This window comes from Rhinichthys klamathensis, unplaced genomic scaffold (genome assembly GCF_029890125.1).
Source record: "Rhinichthys klamathensis goyatoka isolate OS25496 unplaced genomic scaffold, OSU_Roscu_1.1 h1tg000491l_1, whole genome shotgun sequence".
Taxonomy (NCBI): Eukaryota; Metazoa; Chordata; class Actinopteri; order Cypriniformes; family Leuciscidae; genus Rhinichthys; species Rhinichthys klamathensis.
The window spans coordinates 860,168-881,029 of NW_026606977.1; the positions used below are offsets into that span (position 1 = coordinate 860,168).

General features: G+C 35.7%; 4 protein-coding genes across 6 annotated transcripts in view; 3 read left to right on the top strand and 1 right to left on the bottom strand.

The window, feature by feature from the left end:
- The window catches only part of abca1b (ATP-binding cassette, sub-family A (ABC1), member 1B), a 40,640-nt gene extending 34,991 nt beyond the window's left edge, over nucleotides 1-5,649 (top strand). For both annotated transcript variants that reach the window (XM_056237657.1, XM_056237658.1), the window contains 5 exons: nucleotides 474-608; nucleotides 1,496-1,599; nucleotides 2,308-2,400; nucleotides 2,860-3,103; nucleotides 4,664-5,649. In XM_056237657.1, coding sequence (XP_056093632.1) covers nucleotides 474-608; nucleotides 1,496-1,599; nucleotides 2,308-2,400; nucleotides 2,860-3,103; nucleotides 4,664-4,807 — 720 coding nt within the window. In that variant the 3' untranslated portion in view covers nucleotides 4,808-5,649. The remainder of the gene's footprint in view (nucleotides 1-473; nucleotides 609-1,495; nucleotides 1,600-2,307; nucleotides 2,401-2,859; nucleotides 3,104-4,663) is intronic.
- Nucleotides 5,650-6,245: 596 nt separating this feature from the next.
- Nucleotides 6,246-13,326, bottom strand: nipsnap3a (nipsnap homolog 3A (C. elegans)). Its single transcript, XM_056237638.1, has 6 exons — nucleotides 13,184-13,326; nucleotides 11,263-11,470; nucleotides 10,785-10,946; nucleotides 10,396-10,545; nucleotides 6,674-6,760; nucleotides 6,246-6,543 (listed from the first exon to the last, which is right to left on the bottom strand). The coding sequence occupies exons 1-6, from the start codon at nucleotides 13,271-13,273 to the stop codon at nucleotides 6,467-6,469; spliced, it is 774 nt and encodes a 257-aa protein (XP_056093613.1). The 5' UTR covers nucleotides 13,274-13,326; the 3' UTR covers nucleotides 6,246-6,466.
- Nucleotides 13,327-14,719: 1,393 nt separating this feature from the next.
- On the top strand, nucleotides 14,720-15,689 carry LOC130072507 (probable pancreatic secretory proteinase inhibitor). Its single transcript, XM_056237640.1, has 4 exons — nucleotides 14,720-15,089; nucleotides 15,199-15,230; nucleotides 15,314-15,426; nucleotides 15,570-15,689. The coding sequence occupies exons 1-4, from the start codon at nucleotides 15,038-15,040 to the stop codon at nucleotides 15,613-15,615; spliced, it is 243 nt and encodes an 80-aa protein (XP_056093615.1). The 5' UTR covers nucleotides 14,720-15,037; the 3' UTR covers nucleotides 15,616-15,689.
- A 1,156-nt stretch (nucleotides 15,690-16,845) lies between these two features.
- Nucleotides 16,846-20,608, top strand: thg1l (tRNA-histidine guanylyltransferase 1-like). 2 transcript variants are annotated; one of them, XM_056237655.1, is made up of 6 exons: nucleotides 16,846-17,313; nucleotides 17,697-17,873; nucleotides 18,878-19,047; nucleotides 19,724-19,812; nucleotides 20,193-20,300; nucleotides 20,388-20,608. In XM_056237655.1, the coding sequence occupies exons 1-6, from the start codon at nucleotides 17,126-17,128 to the stop codon at nucleotides 20,547-20,549; spliced, it is 894 nt and encodes a 297-aa protein (XP_056093630.1). In that variant the 5' UTR covers nucleotides 16,846-17,125; the 3' UTR covers nucleotides 20,550-20,608. The 2 variants fall into 2 exon arrangements, with proteins under 2 accessions (XP_056093630.1, XP_056093631.1); XM_056237656.1 differs by lacking the exon at nucleotides 16,846-17,313 and having other exon boundaries at nucleotides 17,807-17,868; nucleotides 18,974-19,047.
- Nucleotides 20,609-20,862: the final 254 nt, after the last annotated feature.

Below are 20,862 nucleotides of genomic sequence, written 5' to 3' on the forward strand. Positions count from 1 at the left end.
TTCATGTATATACTGTATATAGATTTATATATAATTTATATTATATATAAATATAAATATTTTATATATAAATTATATTTTTTGATTAATCGTGATTAATCATTTGACAGCCCTAATTTATTTGCAATAAGAAAATTTAGAGAAAAAAAAAAAACTTTCGGACCACGAAGATTTTTTTCTTGCAGTTTGGCATGACAATTAAGCACATTTTCGCATTATTGTTGTGCATAAAAGAGTATTTATACTGTCTTCAATTTATGCTGATTTAAAAAAAACAAAAACATGAAAAAGGAAAAGAAATATTGTATTATAGTAATGACAAATCACCATTTAGAATAACAACTTTTTGTTCACATATCATATTATATCATAATGATGAGGTTAGATTTGCCTCATATATAAATAACCTGGACATCTTTTGAACTCTAATATTGGTTTTACTGATGTTTTGTATCATGATGTACCTTTGGCAGGTGGCAGAGTGGGGAATCCGTAAACTGGGTCTAGTGAAGTACGTGGACAAAAAGGCAGGAAGCTACAGTGGAGGCAACATGCGCAAACTCTCCACCGCCATATCACTCATTGGAGCCCCTCCAGTGGTCTTCCTGGTATGTGCATTTCCTCAAACACACACACACTTACACACAAAGACACTTACATAACTGGCTCTAAGTCTTGTGCCTCCTTGGGTGAATGTCTGCAAACTGATCAACAAAAACAACATAAGTCAGGATCATATGACCACTGTTTGATTATTCTCTCAGCTGGTTTTCTCGCTCTGGTTGTATAAGGAGTTCAGGATTATAACACCCCTAGAGCTAAACTACCCTGAACTCTTTTGCCTTTGCCTTGAGAGGCTTCATAAAGGGGTTGATTACACAAAGATCACGTAAGAACAGGTGCGTTTTTGTTTACTCGAGTGTGCGATACACATCAAGTCATCTTAATTTATAAAGCGCTTTATACAATACAGATTGATTCAAAGCAGCTTCACAGTAGAAAATAACTAAATCAATGATGGAATTCAAAATCTGCTGTAAATCAGCTCTAAAAAAGACAACCGGGTCATTATTCAACTCAAGTCAGTTCAGTTCAGTTTTTAGTACTGTGTAAAGTACATCAATCATGAAACAAGTTCAATTGAGCTATAAGTGGCTCTACAGAAGACAATAGTGTTCACTTTGAGTCCGTTCAATGTTTATTCAATTCAGTTCAATAACACTGTTGAATGTCGTTATTGCGAAATTTGTCAATCATGAAGTTAGTTCAAATCAGCTATAATTAGCTATGCAGAAGACAATAGTGTCATCATCCAGCTCAATTCAGTTCTGATCCAATAGTGCCAGTGCAGTCAAATTAATAATATTACTGAGTATTATACTGAATATTATCACGGCAGGAAGAGATGCGTTCTTCCCGCTTATGTTGCTGTTCAGTGTGTGTTTCCTGTTGAACCCGTGGACAAATCTGAGTGTGGCTGTGCTTTTGATTACAGGACGAGCCCACCACAGGAATGGACCCGAAAGCACGACGAGCACTGTGGAACTGCATCCACAGCGTCATCAAAGAGGGACGCTCCGTCGTGCTTACCTCTCACAGGTACATTTATCAGAATTTCCCTAATAACATCAAACGTTATGCTCTTAAACTGAACACTAACAGTGGAATAATATAGGTATTATTAAAATGAATAGTTCACCCAAAAATGATCATTCTGTCATTAATAACTCACCCTCATGTGGTTCCAAACTCATAAGACTCTCTTTTATCTTAGGAACACAAATGAATATATTTTTAATGAAATCTGAGAGTCATTTGGGTGAAGTCTATTCACCCAAAACTCAGATGCTCTGAACTATACATATAAACATTGATCAGCGAACATACATAGAACATCTGTTTAAAATTTGAGTGCTCTATGTATGTTTGCTGATCAATGTTTATATGTGAAATAAAGCCTAAATTAAATATGTTATCATATAAAGGATTGCGTGATCTTCGCAAGATTTTGATTAAATCACAATTTCTTTTATGATCTCTTTATTAAGGTTTTGAACCATCAAGAGTTTTGGGTGAATAGATCCCTCCATTGAAAGTCTAAGATTACCAGAAAACTCCTGTTCTAAACAAGAACACAAAGCGAGATGTCGCTAGACGGCAGGGCTGATACTTGTTTGTTTTCCACTCAAATGTGTTCATTTGAATGTTTAGCTTAGATTCATGCTTAGGTTAGACTTCCACCTATCACTAGGAGGCAGTATTTCATATATTTTCTTCCATACTAACCTGTGTCCTGTCCACTCCTAGCATGGAAGAATGTGAAGCGCTGTGCACCAGGATGGCCATCATGGTGAACGGCAGGTTCCGCTGTCTGGGTAGTGTCCAGCACCTGAAGAACAGGTAAGATCACCAATAACACAGAGTGCAAAGGTCAGGTTCCAGAAGTAAAAATCAATTCTATTTCTTCACTGGGGAATTGATTTTTAAAGATAACTTAAAAACCATAAAAGACAAACCTACTGTAAGCTACGAGGTAGTTAATCAATGCTTTGTTTAAAGCCATCAGTCCACATTATTCCAACTTGTTTTTTAAATAATCGGGCTTAACAGTGGAATTCTTGGAGAAAAACTACATTACCCATGATTCTGCAAAGAAATCTCCACCAATCAGGGAACTGAAACAAGTTACTTAATACTTACACAAATCGCTAAGTAATTACTTAAAGGTACAGTGTCTCATTTCTGCACACTAGCAAGCAGTGTCAAGCAGTAAAATAATGACTGAAATAAAGAACATTAAGAATAAAACAAACATTCATTTCTAGATTTGATGCATATCACTTGCTCATCTTCCTCCAGATTTGGCGATGGGTACACCATCATTCTGAGGGTTGCGGGGCCAGATCCTGACCTGCAGCCGGTGATGAAGTTCATTGAGAGCGAGCTGCCGGGCAGCACACTGAAAGAGAAACACAGAAACATGCTACAATACCAGCTTCCCTCCTCCCTCACCTCCCTCTCTCACATCTTCAGCATTCTCGCCAAGAACAAAGAGTTTCTCAGGATAGAGGACTACTCTGTGTCCCAGACCACTCTGGACCAGGTGAGAGGGCATTTCCAACCAACTGATATCACAGGCACATTTAGTGTATGTAGTGGAGTGAAGTTAAAGAGGAAGTTAAAAAACAGTCAACGGTTAACACATGGCATTCACAACACATTTCACTTGAAGAGGGAAAGAGAATATTTAGCAGTAAATCATGTAGGGGAGTTGGATCGTGAAAAGAGTGTTATGACATTATTGGTGCAATCAATGTGAGCTGATATAATATTATTTTTTTGACAGAAACGTAAAGAATTACATTTTGATTAAAAATAAACTATACAGTAACATACACAGACATGTTGTGCACAATATAAGCAAATACATTTATTTATATATTTTTATTGCATGTTTCATTTTTTGTCGTTAAAGAGGCAATATTATGCTCTTCTAGAAATTCTTGAATTTTGTTTTCGGGGCACTAGAATAGGTTTTCATGCTTGAATATAAAAAAAAACACGGTTTCTGCATGTTATATGTAGGTAAATTTAAGACCTTTTTAAGACCAAGTAAAAAGAAATTTAAGAAATAAATTGAAGGGTACTCAATACGTCAACGTGATCTCTAAATGTAAATGTCGAGGGAGAAAAACATGTATTGAATTCATTTTACAAATTTTTTTTTTTTATCGCTTTGCTCCCAACCACCAGAATACAGAAATAACTGTACCTTCTGCAAAAAAAAAGTGATGTTGTTCCTTGTGATGTTCTTGTTTTCCAGTGCAAATGTCTAAAGATTCTTAAATAAAAATGTATTTACTGGAGATACAATATGATATAAAATATGAAGTCTTGTTTTCTGTGAAGAAGCGAGTTTATGATTAAAACTATAACAAATATCTGCCAGTGGGCTCAAAAAAATTAACTAAATTCAAAGGGAAGTTTTCATAACTTTCAAATTAACACAGAGATTTGTTTTTGTTTTAGTCATAAACTCACATAATTGTATTAATTTTCAAGACTTTATTTTCCATTTGCATCTCAAGTAAATGTATTTTGATTTAAAGATGTTTAAATATTTGTATTGGAAAACAGAACCTATTTTTTTGCAATGCATGTAACATTTAATGCCATGACTTCATGAATTGAATTCTTTCTGCCCTGATTTAAGACTCGCAGAAACCCTGAAAAACATATTTTGTTACATATTTGACATTGTAGTAACGCCCTGTTTAGTTCCGCTCTATAAAGCCTCTCCTTCTGAAAAGCACAGAAGAGCGTGTTTCGTAAATGTTATGCTCTTACCATAACCGCAAGTTTCAACACACTACTATCGCAACTCAACCAGGCCTTGCCCCTTTATTTTTTGCGTATGTCTTGGGCATGAATTATTTAAATATTGTGACGTGTATGTTCAATCAATCAATCGTTTCAGGGAGTTACTGATCTAGAGAATATCATTTGGAGCGACATTTCATGACTTTTTCATGCTCAAACAGCAACATTACACACACAAAAAAGCTTGGAAATGTAAAAAAGCATAATAGGTCCTTGTTAAATATTATGAACTATTATAGTATATTTTTCTCATGGTGTGATTACTCTTCTCCTCGATATACAGGTATTTGTTAACTTTGCCAAGGACCAAAGTGACGACCACTCAGACAGCTCCATTCGTCGTAAAGAGACAGGGGTCAACATGGCCCTCCTCAGCCCTCTGGCTACTAAAGAGAACATGGAGAAGCCAATAGAAAGCTTTGTCTGAGCCGGAGTCTCTCTTTACACTACATGCTAACTGGAGCCAGTGGATTCCACATGTTTCACAATGTTTTTGTGGCCTTTGAGCTGCAGTGTGCTGTTCTGACCTCTGTCTGAAGATAAACGTCTTCACCGGTCAGCTGAGAGGCAGACACTGCAGACGAGACACTCAATGCAAGTCAATGCAAAAGAAATTGAAAAGACTTCTCCGTGTTTCTAGCATGGTTGAATTCCAACCGTGTCAGTCACATTGTTAAACTTGAAGCCATAATTTCTGGTATAGACTGCATGGACTGTATTTTGCGCAGTCGTTGACAGAGATTAATTTTCATTGTCTGAGATAATAGGGCAGATGGAAAAATGCCAATGATTAATAATTCAGGGTCAGTGTCTTTGTACTTTTTTTCTTAAAACTAGAAGACTGGGAATCACATGCTGAAGAATCATAATTGTTTGCGTGGCCAAAGGCTGAACTGCAAAACTGCAAATTGTACTATGTTAAAATGATTTTGTTTTTAATATGTCTATTTATAAACAAGCGATTGTTTTAGATGTTTAAAAAAGGGGCATTATTTTATAGGCTGTTCTATCCAAGAGTGCCTCGCGTTATCTTGTAATATAAGAATCTTTGTGCATGGACAAAACAAGGTGATTGATTTTGTAGAGTTTTTTAAAATAAAATAAAGTTTATACAAGTAAGCTTTAAAGTTACACTATGTAACAAATACCTCAGAGTCGTATAAACAACTTAGAAGGAAATCAATTGAAACATACCGATCATGTGCCTTCTTTAGTAAAAGGGCATTTGGGGTGTCCTTCATTGGATCTCTGGCCATTAAATACAGAAATCCACAAACACAATTTCCATCTGTATTAGCCGTAGCCGTTCAGTACAGTAAGGGTGAACTATCCATGCATTCAGTTTGGATTGTTAAATCAGTATTTTGGATCTCATTGGAATAGGTGATAGCGATTTTCGCCTTTCATCCAAGCACTTTACTTGCTATGTTAATTAAATAAAATGATATAATGCCAATGTGTTAAGATCTTTGCACTGGATTTTCCACAGACAATGTTTTTGCTACTTTTCATTTACTGTTTAGTTTTGGTTTGGGTTCTCTCAAAATAACAGAACAAAAAAAAACAAATACCTAAAAGGACAAAAAGTCTTAGTACCACAGTGATGTTCCTCATTTAATACCTGTTTACATTTCAAATTTATGGCTGTGGAATGTCTGTTACTTGCCTTGTACATTCACTGTATTTACACAATAAAACATGACAATCTACAACCCTAATATTTGTTTGATCTGTGACGTCGTCAATTCAATGTATGAATTATTTTCAGTGTCAATCTGTTTCAAATTTAACAAAAAGAAGCACCATAAATGTTATCACTATATCTAATCTATGCAAAATGCATAACATTGCTGAATCTAGAATGTTTTTTATTGCCATGGAAGAATTTATTGTAGAAAAATGACATGTACACCAATGATTAATAGTCTTTTTAGTCTTAATATGATGCAAAGCATTATTTTGACTCACTATCAGTATTTGATCATCTGCAAAAACTTTAAATCGGTTTATCACTTATTTCATTTGCTGCAAAAATGAAATCTCACTCCACATTTCCCTGATTGTGGATTCAAACCTCGAGGCCATGTTATTTGATTGGTGAGAAGGTACAGGGGAACATGAGTTTGTTCTTCTGTGACACCAGGTACGCTGCACTCTCCCTTACTGGAGAAAAAAATACAAAAGTAAAAAAGAAATGTCATTTTAAAAATGCAAACAGTAAAACATAAAAGTCCCAGAATGCTCTCAGCATCACAGTACAATATTGTCTGCTGTAATAAGTTGTAAGATTTACCTGCCGCCACTACTCTGGCATCTCCATGAGCTTTTTGCCGCATTGCTGCACGCTGGTCTGCACTCTCATACCACCATAAAACATGCACTGCGCATTGGAAAGAAATATCAGAATATACAGTATATACAAAAAGCAGTTTGAAAACAGATTTACTAAACCACAATCCCCTAAAAGCACTGATGGGAGAGGAAAGTTCTGCATGGGGATTTACTGACAATGCGCACATTAAAGAACACAGACGCTGTCATTTCAACAGCGTGTCTATAGTAAATCCTGACAGTAGTTTTTTAACGCTAAAAGAGGGTTTTGGTGGTGCAAGCTGTTAGTAAATATTTACTAATTCTAAAACTTAGTATTGTCAATACACTTGGTCCTGTTTGGTATTATTCATAAACTACCATTTAAAGGTTTAGGGTCTGTAAGATTTTTTAATGATCTAAAAAAAGTCTCTTCTGCCCACCAAGACTGTTTTTATTTGATCTAAAATACAATTAAATTGGTAATATTGTATTTTTCAATGTAAAAAATAAATATATACACTCACCTAAAGGATTATTAGGAACACCATACTAATACTGTGTTTGACCCCCTTTCACCTTCATAACTGCCTTAATTCTACGTGGTATTGATTCAACAAGGTGCTGAAACCATTCTTTAGAAATATTGGCCCAAATTGATAGGATAGCATCTTGCAGTTGATGGAGATTTGTGGGATGCACATCCAGGGCACGAAGCTCCCGTTCCACCACATCCCAAAGATGCTCTATTGGGTTGAGATCTGGTGACTGTGGGGGCCATTTTAGTACAGTGAACTCATTGTCATGTTCAAGAAACCAATTTGAAATGATTCGAGCTTTGTGACATGGTGCATTATCCTGCTGGAAGTAGTCATCAGAGGATGGGTACATGGTGGCCATAAAGGGATGGACATGGTCAGAAACAATGCTCAGGTAGGCCGTGGCATTTAAACGATGCCCAATTGGCACTAAGGCCTTGTGTCCACCAAAGCGTTTTTAGGCAGCTGAAAACGCTAGACGCTCTGCTGAAAACGCCTAGCTGTGGGCGCTTGAGAGCGTTTTGGCAGCGCAGCGTTTTTTCCGTTGAGACGTTTCGTTGCTATGATACAGAATATCCGCAGCACAGTTTACTTGTAACTGATTTCGCAGATAATTTGTTTCATACTGAAAATAAATTTTTCATCCATTTTGTTCGGTTAGCTCTGCTGGTTGATGTTGTACAGAAAGAATGTTGTGACAGTTGGTCGGTGTGGTATTAGTCCCGCCCCTCCTCCACTGTGATTAGACGGCTGGGTAAAAGTGACAGTGATGAGCGCTGCGTTTTATCCCAAGTTGAACATTTTTCAACTCTCGGCGACCAGTAAAAACGCCGGGCGCTCAGCGCTTCAGCGTGTAAAAAACGCCGAACGCTCAGCGCTTGAGCGTTAAATACACGCTCAACGCCTCGTTGCGCTCATGGCGTTTAACCCTTGTGTTATGTTGCGGGTCAATTTGACCCGTTTCGATTTTTAAGTTGTTGGAAATACTGGTTAACCTTTGTTTTTTTTCTTGATATTTTGTGACTTTTTCTCATTTATCATGATGAACATGCATGCAAAGTTTCAACATGCTGATGTGTTTTGACATATACAAACAAAATTACTGTTACGTTCGTGATGTTCGCGGGTCAATTTGACCCTCATAGACAGCCATTCAAAAGCAACTGTACAGACACAAAATAAAAACATTTATTTTCTGTATGTAAGGGCACTTCAACTCCAGTTCTAACGTGCAAGTGCATCTAAAAGTGCTCTAACCCTAACCAAACACACTTGAAAAAGCTAAAATTACAGTGTTCAGAATTATTTGCAAATTACAGATGAAAATCTTTGTCAGACACAGATAGTAAAATAAGCTCTCATTTCAATATTCAAAATATCTAAAATACCTAGCTTTTAACCAAAACTTTTATGTAGGATTTTCAAAGGCAGCTTCACAGAGCCAAAAAAAAAAAAAAAAACATTTATTTGATGTATGTTTTTGTTATGTTTGGTTTCTCACTTCCCAGTGAGTGAATAATGAAACTAGGAAAATAGGTCTTAGGAAACTAGGGAAAGTTAACTTAGGAAAATGAAAAATTTTCATTATACAACAATATTTTTTTGTTCAGATACGATGTTCAAAGCATAAAATGTAAAAAAAAAAAAAAGTACACAAAAGTACAAAAAAAAATGCAAAAAAAATCAGTATACTGTTAATTTTTCAATTTTGTCAAAACAAAACTGTTTTAAAAAATGTTTAAAAAACATTTTCATAAATCATATTTTCAGATATAATGTTTTTGTAATGTTTGACAAATGTTGATATTAAAAGTTTACAGTTTGTATCAAAATCTTTGTTGTTTTTCATAGTGTGATTTTTGAGGAATTGTATTGAATCCAATTAGGGTCAATTTGACCCGGTCCATAAGGGGTGTACACAGAAATCGAACAGAACACAAGGGTTAAAAAACGCGGCGCTCCCATTGAAAACAATTGAAAACGTACGCCAGGCGCGAGTAAAAACGCTTTGGTGGACACACGGCCTAAGGGGCCTAAAGTGTGCCAAGAAAACATCCCCCACACCATTACAACACCACCACCACCAGCCTGCACAGTGGTAACAAGGCATGATGGATCCATGTTCTCATTCTGTTTATGCCAAATTCTGACTCTACCATCTGAATGTCTCAACAGAAATCGAGACTCATCAGACCAGGCAACATGTTTCCAGTCTTCAACTGTCCAATTTTGGTGAGTTCTTGCAAATTGTAGCCTCTTTTTCCTATTTGTAGTGGAGATGAGTGGTACCCGGTGGGGTCTTCTGCTGTTGTAGCCCATCCGCCTCAAGGTTGTGCGTGTTGTGGCTTCACAAATGCTTTGCTGCATACCTCGGTTGTAACGAGTGGTTATTTCAGTCAAAGTTGCTCTTCTATCAGCTTGAATCAGTCGGCCCATTCTCCTCTGACCTCTAGCATCAACAAGGCATTTTCGCCCACAGGACTGCCGCATACTGGATGTTTTTCCCTTTTCACACCATTTTTTGTAAACCCGAGAAATGGTTGTGCGTGAACATCCCAGTAACTGAGCAGATTGTGAAATACTCACACCGGCCCGTCTGGCACCAACAACCATGCCACGCTCAAAATTGCTTAAATCACCTTTCTTTCCCATTCTGACATTCAGTTTGGAGTTCAGGAGATTATCTTGACCAGGACCACACCCCTAAATGCATTGAAGCAACTGCCATGTGATTGGTTGATTAGATAATTGCATTAATGAGAAATTGAACAGGTGTTCCTAATAATCCTTTAGGTGAGTGTATATATATATATATATATATATATATATAGAGAGAGAGAGAGAGAGAGAGAGAGTCTTCAGAGTCACATGATCTTTCAGAAATCATTCTAATATGCTGATTTTTTTTTCTTCTTTGATGAATAGAAAGTTCAAAAGAAGAGCATTTATTTGAAATCTAAAAAAACATTGTAAATGTCTTTACTGTCACTTTTGATCAATGCATCATTGCTGAATAGAAAGCAAGTTTTTCAGAAAAACAGGTACTGACCCCAAACTATTGAATCCTAGTGTATATTTAAATTACAGGTTGTAACTCAAAAAATATATCATAATGATATGACTTGGTAATTGTTTTAAAACATTATTGCTTTCTTGCCTGACTCACCTTGATTGAGCGGTCCAAATTCAGAGTGAAAAACCCCAACTGAGTGGGCGTATCCTGATCCCATGTGGGTGCCCACTGCTGCCTGAAACACTTTACCCCACACCGCCGGACCGCCCGGCTTCATCTGGAAGGTGGCTAACTCGAAAACACCTTCAGAAAACAACACATTTTAACAAAAGCGTGTTTTGTGAACAATTTATGCATATTTGTAATGACAGAAGGGGGAATATTCAGGAAACCATTATGATTGCAGTTCCAATCAAATCAATAAGTTGTTAAGATGTATTTCTCTTTGGTTATGTCTTATATCTCCTATAGTATCAAGTGAGCAGGAATTGGTGACCCTTAAAAAAATCGATGCACGACATGTTAATGCACATAGTTCACACCTCCGTCTTTGGGTGGCTTCTGAATTTTGCTCCAGGGTACGAGGTACGTCACCTCATTATCCTGAGTGCTCAGCATGGGCATCGCTTTAGAGATGTACTGCTCAATCCAGCTGGGGTCCTGAGCCAGGGCTGCCCGCACAGATGCACGCTGGGCATAGCTGTCTAAACAACAGAAAAGAAGGGTTTGTTGTGGAGTTGTATGTGGAGCAGCACTATGCCTTTAATATTTTAAATAAAATATACACACAATAACATCTTTGGGTCAAAACAGTAAACAAACAATTTTACTAAGAATGTCTAAAAATCACATAAGGAGAAAAACAGGATGTCCCGGCTACTATGGGACACCTGGCAACCCTTAGAAGTAAAGAGTCCCCTTTGGTAAGTAATTTTAATGTTTTGTTGCATTTTACTTATTTATTAGTCTTATAAAGTTTTTAAAGTGCACAATGGACATTTAAGAATTCAGTAGTCTCACCATACTTCCAAATGTGGAAAACCTGATTGAGACCCCCATATTCCACACTCCAGTATCCAACGAGCTCTGAGTGGGCTGTACGCAGGTGGATCTTCTCATTGGTCAGTTTGAGGAAGGCAGCGTTGAGATGCGGCTGGATGTAATATGTGCGGAACTCATAGAAGTTTCCGTGCTCCTGCTGCGGTCCGGTGGAGATCGATGCCCTGGGCTGCTCGGCAAATGTAAAACAAACTGCTTGTGACATCATGTGGTCATTAATGGAACTGTTCAGCTTATAACTCATACTCTACGTCTACACTTGTCTGAATTTATATGATTTCATAAAACAGACTCATTGAGAAATGGCAGCTTCAGCCTTCTGCTTTTTCAATTTCAATTTACTGAGGTTCAAGTCATTTTTAGGCACATCCCCCCCCATCAGCACATTTTAAAAACCTTGAAACTGCCATGTCAATCGATAAACTGTACAAATGTTTATGTTCTACAAGTTCAGACCAGCCGATTCCCACTTAAGTACAAAGATCAAACCTTATACCCCTAATGTCCATAGGTCCCAAATACTGTATATAATATATTTTTTAACAAGACAACTCTCCACTTAAAGTGAAATTGACATTAATGGCATGTTAAACACTAAAAAGATAGATACACTGTGTAAATATAGAAGTCAAAAAGTCTGAATTGGAAATGTGTTTTGTTTTGGTTTTGACATTTAAACATGGAATACTGTATGTAAATTCCTAAAATATTTAAGAAGATTAGGCACTTTTTTTAAGTCAGTAAATCAAATAGCAAAATGATGTGAACCCCTTTGCACAAAAGGTCAGATTTTCTTCATTTTCACAAGATGCTCTCTGGAGTGTATGCAGCTGAAGTGCTGCTGTCATTAACTCTGTCTCTGCAAGCATGATATACAAAATAACAGTCAGAAAAAACTATTCCTTTGAAATGAAACAGTCATATTTGATACATCAGGCTTTTATAACATATTATAGTATGATAGGAGAATATGGAGAATATGGAGCTCATTCTCGAGAAGGAAAAAAAACACCTCGGCTCAAACTGAGCAAAACTATGCAATTTGATGCAGTTGCTGATATTAACATGGCCAAAAAGTAAGAAGACATTCTGATATATTGTAATGTAAATCAATGAAATCTTTATAACAGTATAGCAGACTACTTACATTAAATGCATATAAATATCAGTTGTCACTCTATATCCCCCAATAATATGTCTTAGTAAGATGATATTTAAATGCTTAGTTTTATGATCAAAGCTCTGTAGTTTATATTGTGGGGGGTAAAACAATGAAGATTGGGAGATGTACCTATATAAATAAATGTTCCTCAAAGGCCTGATGTATCATATTTGATACTAGAAAGAAAGCTATACTTAAAGTTAGGCTACTTTATAAAAACCAGTAAAGATTTCACAGCAAAAAGACACATGCTGCACAGCCTTTTTCAGAATCATATAATTTCAGAATAAAATTATATTTAGAATTATATAGACGACAATTTTTCATTTAAAGTTGTGCTTATAATGCAATTCGTAATTAATGTTTACAGTATCAATGCATTTTCCCCTGTAGTCAGACTTTTGGACCCACATATGCATGAAGAACATGGGCCTCCTAGTTCCTATTTGGATTATTAAACTTTTTTGCAGTGATTTCATGCTTTTGTAATTCCTGACACTGCCAAGGCAAGTCCTGAACAATGTAACAGTGGAGTTACATGGCCATTTGATTGACAAGGGGCGTCCTGACTGACGCACCTTCAAAAACAAAAACTGGCGTTTGTCTTTTAACTCCATTCAAAAGTCACAAATATTCAATATCATTAGATTTGTAAACCTACATTGATGAATGTTTCTCACTGAGTCCTACATAAAACTTGTGAATGATTATTAAACTCACCATAGGTCGGTTTTTCAAAGATAGACAGTGTTTTGCTGCGCCTGCGTGACGTGACGCGTTCCGGAAAATACCGCGTAATAATTGTATCATTTTTCTCGTCGTGAATCTGGAACTGTACCTGCAGCTTGACTGACGTGCTAGATGGGCCAGATCAGACGTGCAGCCCTGAACAAAGTTCCCTCAGAGACAGTAGTACGGAAGCCGAAATGTATCGTTCAAGTTCGCTGCATATGGAAGTATGCGTTCATCATTTTTTTTTATTATTAATTATTAACATTTAAAACTTTACATTTATGATAATAAAAAATGATATCGATATAAAGGTTAGATATATAGGCTTTCAACCTTTGTAAACATTTGAATAGCTTAGATATGAAGCTCTCCTATATATGCTATGTTTTCTTGTATAATTGTAGCGTACTATTTGTACTACTTTAAATTTAGTTGTTAAAAAATCAAGTAGAATATAATACATTTAAACTTTTATTGTCTCTTTAATTACTTTAATACAATTTTGGCTAGGGTTGCCAGAATTTTTTTCAAAGCCAGAGTTTTCAATTCACACATATGAAAAGTGTTAAAATAAGGAAAGTTCCACTTTGCACTGAGATTTTTAAGAGAACATTCTCTATATGGGGGTCAATGACATGATGTGTTTATTTTTTTTGTGTCCAAGTGCATTATTTCCTTTTAAAATAATTTGATAAATTCATGACATATATCACTTTATTCTATAAAACCTATTTAGTTTGAATTCATTTAGACCATGCCAATAATACATATTATTTTATGTTTTGTTATCTTTAACCCCCAAAATGCCAGATGGTGCAACATGTCTGAACAAATGAACAAACTAAGAAAACTATTTAAAATTGTGTCTAAATGATAAACAATTCAAAACTAAATGGTATCATTTTAGGTTTGAAACATTTCATATAAACACATAATAAATATCAGTAGGTTTAAAGCTGTTGAGACAATTAAAAAACTTGTGTCCAGCAATTTGTATATTCTCAAATGTCAGGGTGGCGCAACTTCAAACATGGCTCTTTTATTGTGAATAGACAAGGTAATAACAGTAAATATGATAATGCATTATCCAGAGGAGCTCAACTGATTGTTTGAAGGCCTTTATCTCTGCTAATTTTAAGTATGGATATAGGTTTGGTACACTTTCCATGTCATGTGGTACAACTACATGTGCATACAACTATTTGGTTGTACCGCCTGACATAAAAACAGTCAAATATTTATCTTAAACACTGTTATTTAACAACTGAAACTCAACTCATTACTCAAAAATATGCAAAAATATTTTTTTAAAACAATTTTTTTAAGCTTTATTTACCAATGACCCGTATAAAAAAAAAATTATGGTTCAAAGTCTCTTCAGGCCCATATACCCTACTGCAAGTTAATTATTACATTACATAATTATTCTGTTAACTGCATTCCATGTTTAGTGGAATTCCATTTATTTGGGGCCAATAAACAGGGACACACCTCCCAGCCAGACCTGTTTTGAGGGATATTATACAGGCTAATGCTTTTTGGATTGTGCTCAGCAATTTTTGGACAGACTGGAATGTTTATCCCTTAATAAAGAGAGAGACAATAGAGAGGCTCTGTTCTCACTGGTGTTGACGCGGGATAGTGGGTAGGTGGGGCGGATAGCTGTCAAAATATCAGCACCTCTCCTCCTCCTCCTCACTTTCAAACTATATGTTGAGGGTCATCAACAATACAACACTCAGAAGCGAGCTAGAAGTCATCAGTCACTGTTAAAAGCTCTCAGCCTGAACTTACAAATCCAGATTTTTGTTTTGAAATCCAGGCTTCCTTCCTTTGAGCATCATGACTGGAACAGCGGTGGTTCTGATGAGCCTGGTCCTCATCCTCTCTGTGGGTAAGTCTCATCATCTGTCATAAGAGCTGTTATTGTTTTAATCATTGAGGTGTGTCATTTGCAATTAACAACAGCATTGAGATTAATCCAACAGAACCTTTTTTTCCAGACGCAGAGGATAAATCAAGACTCTACCGCAGAGTAAGTCAATTTATGCATTAGAAGATAAACTGTGATGCATAACAGGCATTTACTGTAAATTGCATGTGTTTTTAATCCGACAGCCTGCATGTGGAGGACTGAGTGTCAACCAAGCATGTCCTCTCAACTACTCTCCTGTGTGCGGTAATGATGGCATCACATACGTCAATGAATGCAACCTGTGTGTGCAGAGAATGTGAGTCCATTCATTTGCTCCTGTTAGTGTAGGAAAACAGCATTACAGTTGACATGGTTCTTGCCTGTAATTACTCATATTGTTAAGGGCTGTTAGTAAGCCAGTATTGATGTTGGATAACTGAAAGGGTGTTTGTTTTTTAGGCACACAAATGCAGACATTATGATTGTGAAAGACGGACGCTGCTGAGGCTGCTCTTATGATATCATCACTTCACTTTTCATATCTATGTTTGTTTAAGAGTGTTGTTTGCTATGCTCATCCAGACCAGTTTTGCACTTATACCTATACAGTAGATGTGTGAAATCCTACTGCATGTTAAAAATGATAAATACTAGTGATATGAATAATAAGTGTCAGTTTATCACATTTAAGTGACTTTGAGTGAACAGTGCAGTGTGTTTGATTTTCTATTTACTTAGTTTGTTTTACATCAATACTGTTCTGTCTTTCTTTCCCAGACAACAGGGAACATTATCAGAACTTTGGCTAACATTCTGGCAAGGTTCTCTCAAAGTTATGAACAAATGTTCTTCCAGTAACGTTAATAGAATGCATGTTCAAAGTTATCTGGTCTTAAATTACATTGTCAAAACATTAGCACAAAAGTGTTATTATACATCATTCATGGAGCGCTCCCCCCCCCCCCCCCCCCCCCCCCCCCATGCAAACTTTTAGTTGGATGTAAGTCTTATGCTTTTTAAACATTACACCTCAGAGACATTCAAAAGTAATGTTCCCATAATACTTGCAACGTTTTTAAACAGAGGAAACGTTCACTAACCAAGAAAAAAGTTTTTAAAACATTTAAAAATCTGGACGTTTTGAAGGTTCTGAGAACATTCAGAAATAACGTTTTCATAACTTAATGGGAACATTTGCAAAACATCTTAGAACATATTTTTGTTAGCTGGGTTAAAATATTTCAGCTCTTCCATTAAGTTTCTTCTTTTTCTTTCTGCTCAGAGTACAATGTTTCAAGAATGAAATTTTAAATATGTAAAAAAAAAAAAATCGAACAAAAATGGAAATGTGACATGATGACAAACTGTGTTATACCGTTTATACCTTGATTTTACATTTTTTTGCTAATAAAATAAACATATTTAGCCAAACAATTGTAAGGTTGGCAGCTTCATTTATGTCTTTCTTTTCTTTGCAGCATACTTATTATTATACTGAAAAAGAAACAAAAAGGTTCTGGACACTGCACATTCTTGCACATGATTTTTTAACTCTCATTCAAAACTACCAACAAAACATCTCGTTCCATTCAAAATAGCATGTACAGTAATGTTAATTTTGTATCAGATGCAAGTCTTTAGGCTTCTAAATCTTAGCAGCCTGATGTTTTGTAGGCTATATATAGCGGAACACAGTTTTCAAAACTGTATTTTGAGGGACTGTTTAAGCTGACGTACCAATACACTGAACGCTCATTCACATGTGAGTTTTGACACAACATACTTCCGGTTAGGAAATAAATATTGTGTAAACAATACAACGTTACATATTTAATAATACAACGCGTTTTAAGATTTAAGATTAATACCAATAATCTTTCGTTGAAGTTCCTGAGACATGAATATTAAAAATGCGCTTTCTGGATGTCAGCTAACTAGTTACGTCTCACAAATATTTTGAACTAACAAAATATTTAAGTTAAACTAATTCAATAACTCGTAACTCTGATATCCTTATGCTGAGACTATTGTCGGTGAACTTTGGAGGGCTTATAAAGCACAAGACACTCTTAAGTCTTAAATTTAGCACATCATCAGTCATGGCCAAAAGCAAATTTGAATACGTGAGAAACTTTGAGCTTGACGACAAATGTTTGAAAAACTGCTATATTGTGGTTCGGCTAGATGGACGCAACTTCCACAAGTAAGTGCTTCTGTAATGCTTGCAATAGGTACAGTTACGACATGCTGTTGCAGTACAGGTACTAACCCTGTCTTATGTATGTGGTTTACAGTATTGCATGCATTTTAAGTTCTAAAGACATAGAGGGATATTTTTTCTGAACATTTTTACTATTAGTGTAATACCATAATGTCATACAGTTAAATTGTTTAATTGATTTATATTATATATATTTGGTTTATATCTGAGTTGGTTCAGGCTCAAAACATTAAATGTGCAAAGAGTTTAATTGCTATGAAACTGAATGTCAAACATCAAACTAACTGTACGGCTGTGTTTCACAGAGGGTAGAACATGCGTGATGATGACTGAGGGCATTTTCTACATGATCCCCTTGATTGCAGGTTTTCTGATCAGCATAACTTCATTAAACCCAATGATGACAGAGCTCTGGGTTTGATGAGCCGCAGTGCCCGTTCGGTCATGGAGGATCTGGAGGACATCACTATAGCCTATGGACAGAGTGACGAGTTCAGCTTTGTGTTCAAAAGATCAACCACCTGGTTCAAAAGAAGGGCAAGGTATAATTCTATGCTGACACAGTGCCGTAGATAAACTTGCAAACTGTGAAATGCATTTCAAAACCATCTTGATGTCAAACACCACAATGGTTATCCAGGATAATGCAGTCTAGGACAGGGGTTTTCAATATTTTAGATGCCACGAACCTCCATATATGATCATTCTTATGCGAAGGACCCCATTCTAAAATTTAAAAGGCTGCTATAAATATTTTTTATGTATAAAGACTGAAAAAGAAAATATTATAAAAGTGTGAAATACACTGCCCGGCCAAAAAAAGTTTGGCTTTAAATAGGTAACTGGTTTAAATAGTTTAAATAATTAAGTATGATTTGATTATTATTGCTGTGATTATTATGTTTTTAGCATGTTATATGTTTGGCAACAGTTCTTCTAACACTAACTGATGGAGTGGATAGCTTTTCATTTCTTAAACAACTATGTAGGAAGACACATCATGGCCATATTCTAGGATGACAATGTCAAGATTCATCAGGCTCAAACTGTGAAAGAATGGTTGGGAGGAGCATGAAGAATCATTTTCACACATGAATCGGCTCCTCTGATTCCAGGCCCTTAAGTTCATTGAAAGTCTTTGGGATGTGCTGGAGGAAACTTTACAGAGTGCTGGACTCTTACATTGTCAATACAAGATCCTGACCAAAAACTGATGCACCTCTATTTGCCTATTTAAATAATCAGTGTATTTAGTTTGTTTTTCTATTCACTATAGTACTGTACAGTGTATTTTTTTAAAACATTTATTTTAAAATGCATTTTTTCCCCAATTTTGCTTATAATTCAATTAATATAATAATTGTTATATTTTTTATTCATTGATTTATATCAAATTTGTATTTTAATATTTTTTCTTTCTTATTTATTTAAAAATAAATTACACTGTTTTTTTTCTTATATACGTTTCCATTGACCCCCTAACATTTCCTTGTGGCACCCTTGACCCTGAAAATCTCTCATTAAATGTTTTCTTTTCTCTTTACAGTAAACTGATGACCCATGTGACATCCCAGTTTTCATCTAGCTTTGTTTTCTATTGGAAGGAGTTTTTCGGGGAGCAGCCGCTGCTGTACCCGCCCAGCTTTGATGGCAGGGTGGTGCTGTATCCTACCAACCGTAACCTTAAAGATTATCTAAGCTGGAGACAGGCAGACTGTAAGTTAATGTATTTTGTTGCAGATTTGGGTTGACTGTAACATGTACAAAACATTATAATAGGATGAACTAGATAGATCTGGGCCATTATTTGCACTTTTGACTTCTGCAGTTTACTGTGATTGTCACCCCAAAACTACAACAGACAATAAATACAAATTTCATGACAACCTTTTGAGAATATGGTAATAAAAACATGCTTGCTTGCTTGTGATGGGGCATTATAGGGATAGTTCGTTCAAAAAGGAAAATTCTGTCATAATTTACTCACCCTGAAGTTTCTTTGTTTTGTTGAAAACAAATGAAGATATTTTGAAGAATGTTGGTAACTAAACAACTGCCGGTCCCTATTGACTTCTATAGTATGAAAAAAAAAAATACCATAGAAGTCAATGGGGACCAGAAACTGTTTGGTTACAAACACTCTTCAAAATATCTTCTTTTATCTCATACAGGTTTAGAACAACAGTGAGTAATGATGACAGAATTTGGGTGAACTATCCCTTTAAAAAGTACACATGTGCTATTTGTTATTGTCATACTATTGTATATGTTTTACTTTGATGCATAAAATATCGATTTTAGAAAATGTAGCTAGACAAGGATTTGGAATTGTTTCACATTTTATTTATTTATTTATTTATTTATTTATTTTTGACGTGTTGTATCTTCTCAGGTCACATTAACAATTTGTACAACACTACGTTTTGGACGCTGGTGCAGAAAGGAGGATTGACCACAACACAGGCTGAAGAGAGACTCAATGTATTCTCAAATATTTATGTTCTCAGTTTTTTTTTTCACATTAGTTATCATATAGATTTGAAGGATGCTTGTCACTAAAGTACAAGGAAGGTTTCCTCCCCAAACAATATAAACATGGCAGTATTTAAATCTGACATGTCTAGTCACAATCTCCTTTAGGTATATTATCCAGTAAGCACTTTTACCCAGATACATAATCTTACAATATTTGATACTAATATAATACATAAATGTTTATTTGAATTAATTCATTTTTTTCCATATAAGTTTAATCAAACATGCCTAATTCTAGTACAATTATTTTGTATATTTACGTTCTATAGCTGTAGTGTAATTTACTTAAAGAAACTAAAAAGATGCATCATTTTCCCCACACACAGGGAACCCAAGCAGCGGATAAGAACGAGATCTTGTTTTCTGAGTTCAGTATCAATTACAATAATCAATCCTCATTTCACAAAAAAGGCACAACTTTAATATGGGAAAAGGTAAGAGACAGCTGGATTTTTTTTTCTTCTCTCATCTCTTTAATGAAATGTATAACTCTGGTTTCTTTCTCAAACTCTTTCCTTCAGGTGACTGAAAGCGCAACTAAACAGATCAAGCGGCCAGATGAAGGAGAGTCAGAAGTTACTGTGACACGGACCAGAAAGAAGGTTACAAGTCATTCCTGTGATATCATTGGAGATCAGTTCTGGGAAGAACATGCAGACATTCTGGAAAGTGACCAGTGTTGATCACACTGTTAAAAAACTCAGACCAAAAATGCGAGTTTATTTTTCCTTTTGGTGTTTAATTAAAAAAAAAAAAACTTTCAATGTTTTATATTTATTGTCTTTTTTGGAGGGAAAAAAATGTGACTGAAAGGTGATGTTGCCATGTTATTTCCCCCCTAAGATTCCTAGTAGAGATAAGGAGGGATATTATTCTCTCCTGCAGGGATGAGCATCTGTTTTTACCTCACCCCCTCTGTGTGCTGATGACTTTAAAAGTCTGTTTTCTCCAGATGTCAGTGTCTTTATGAATTCCGTATGATAGAATCAACACGGG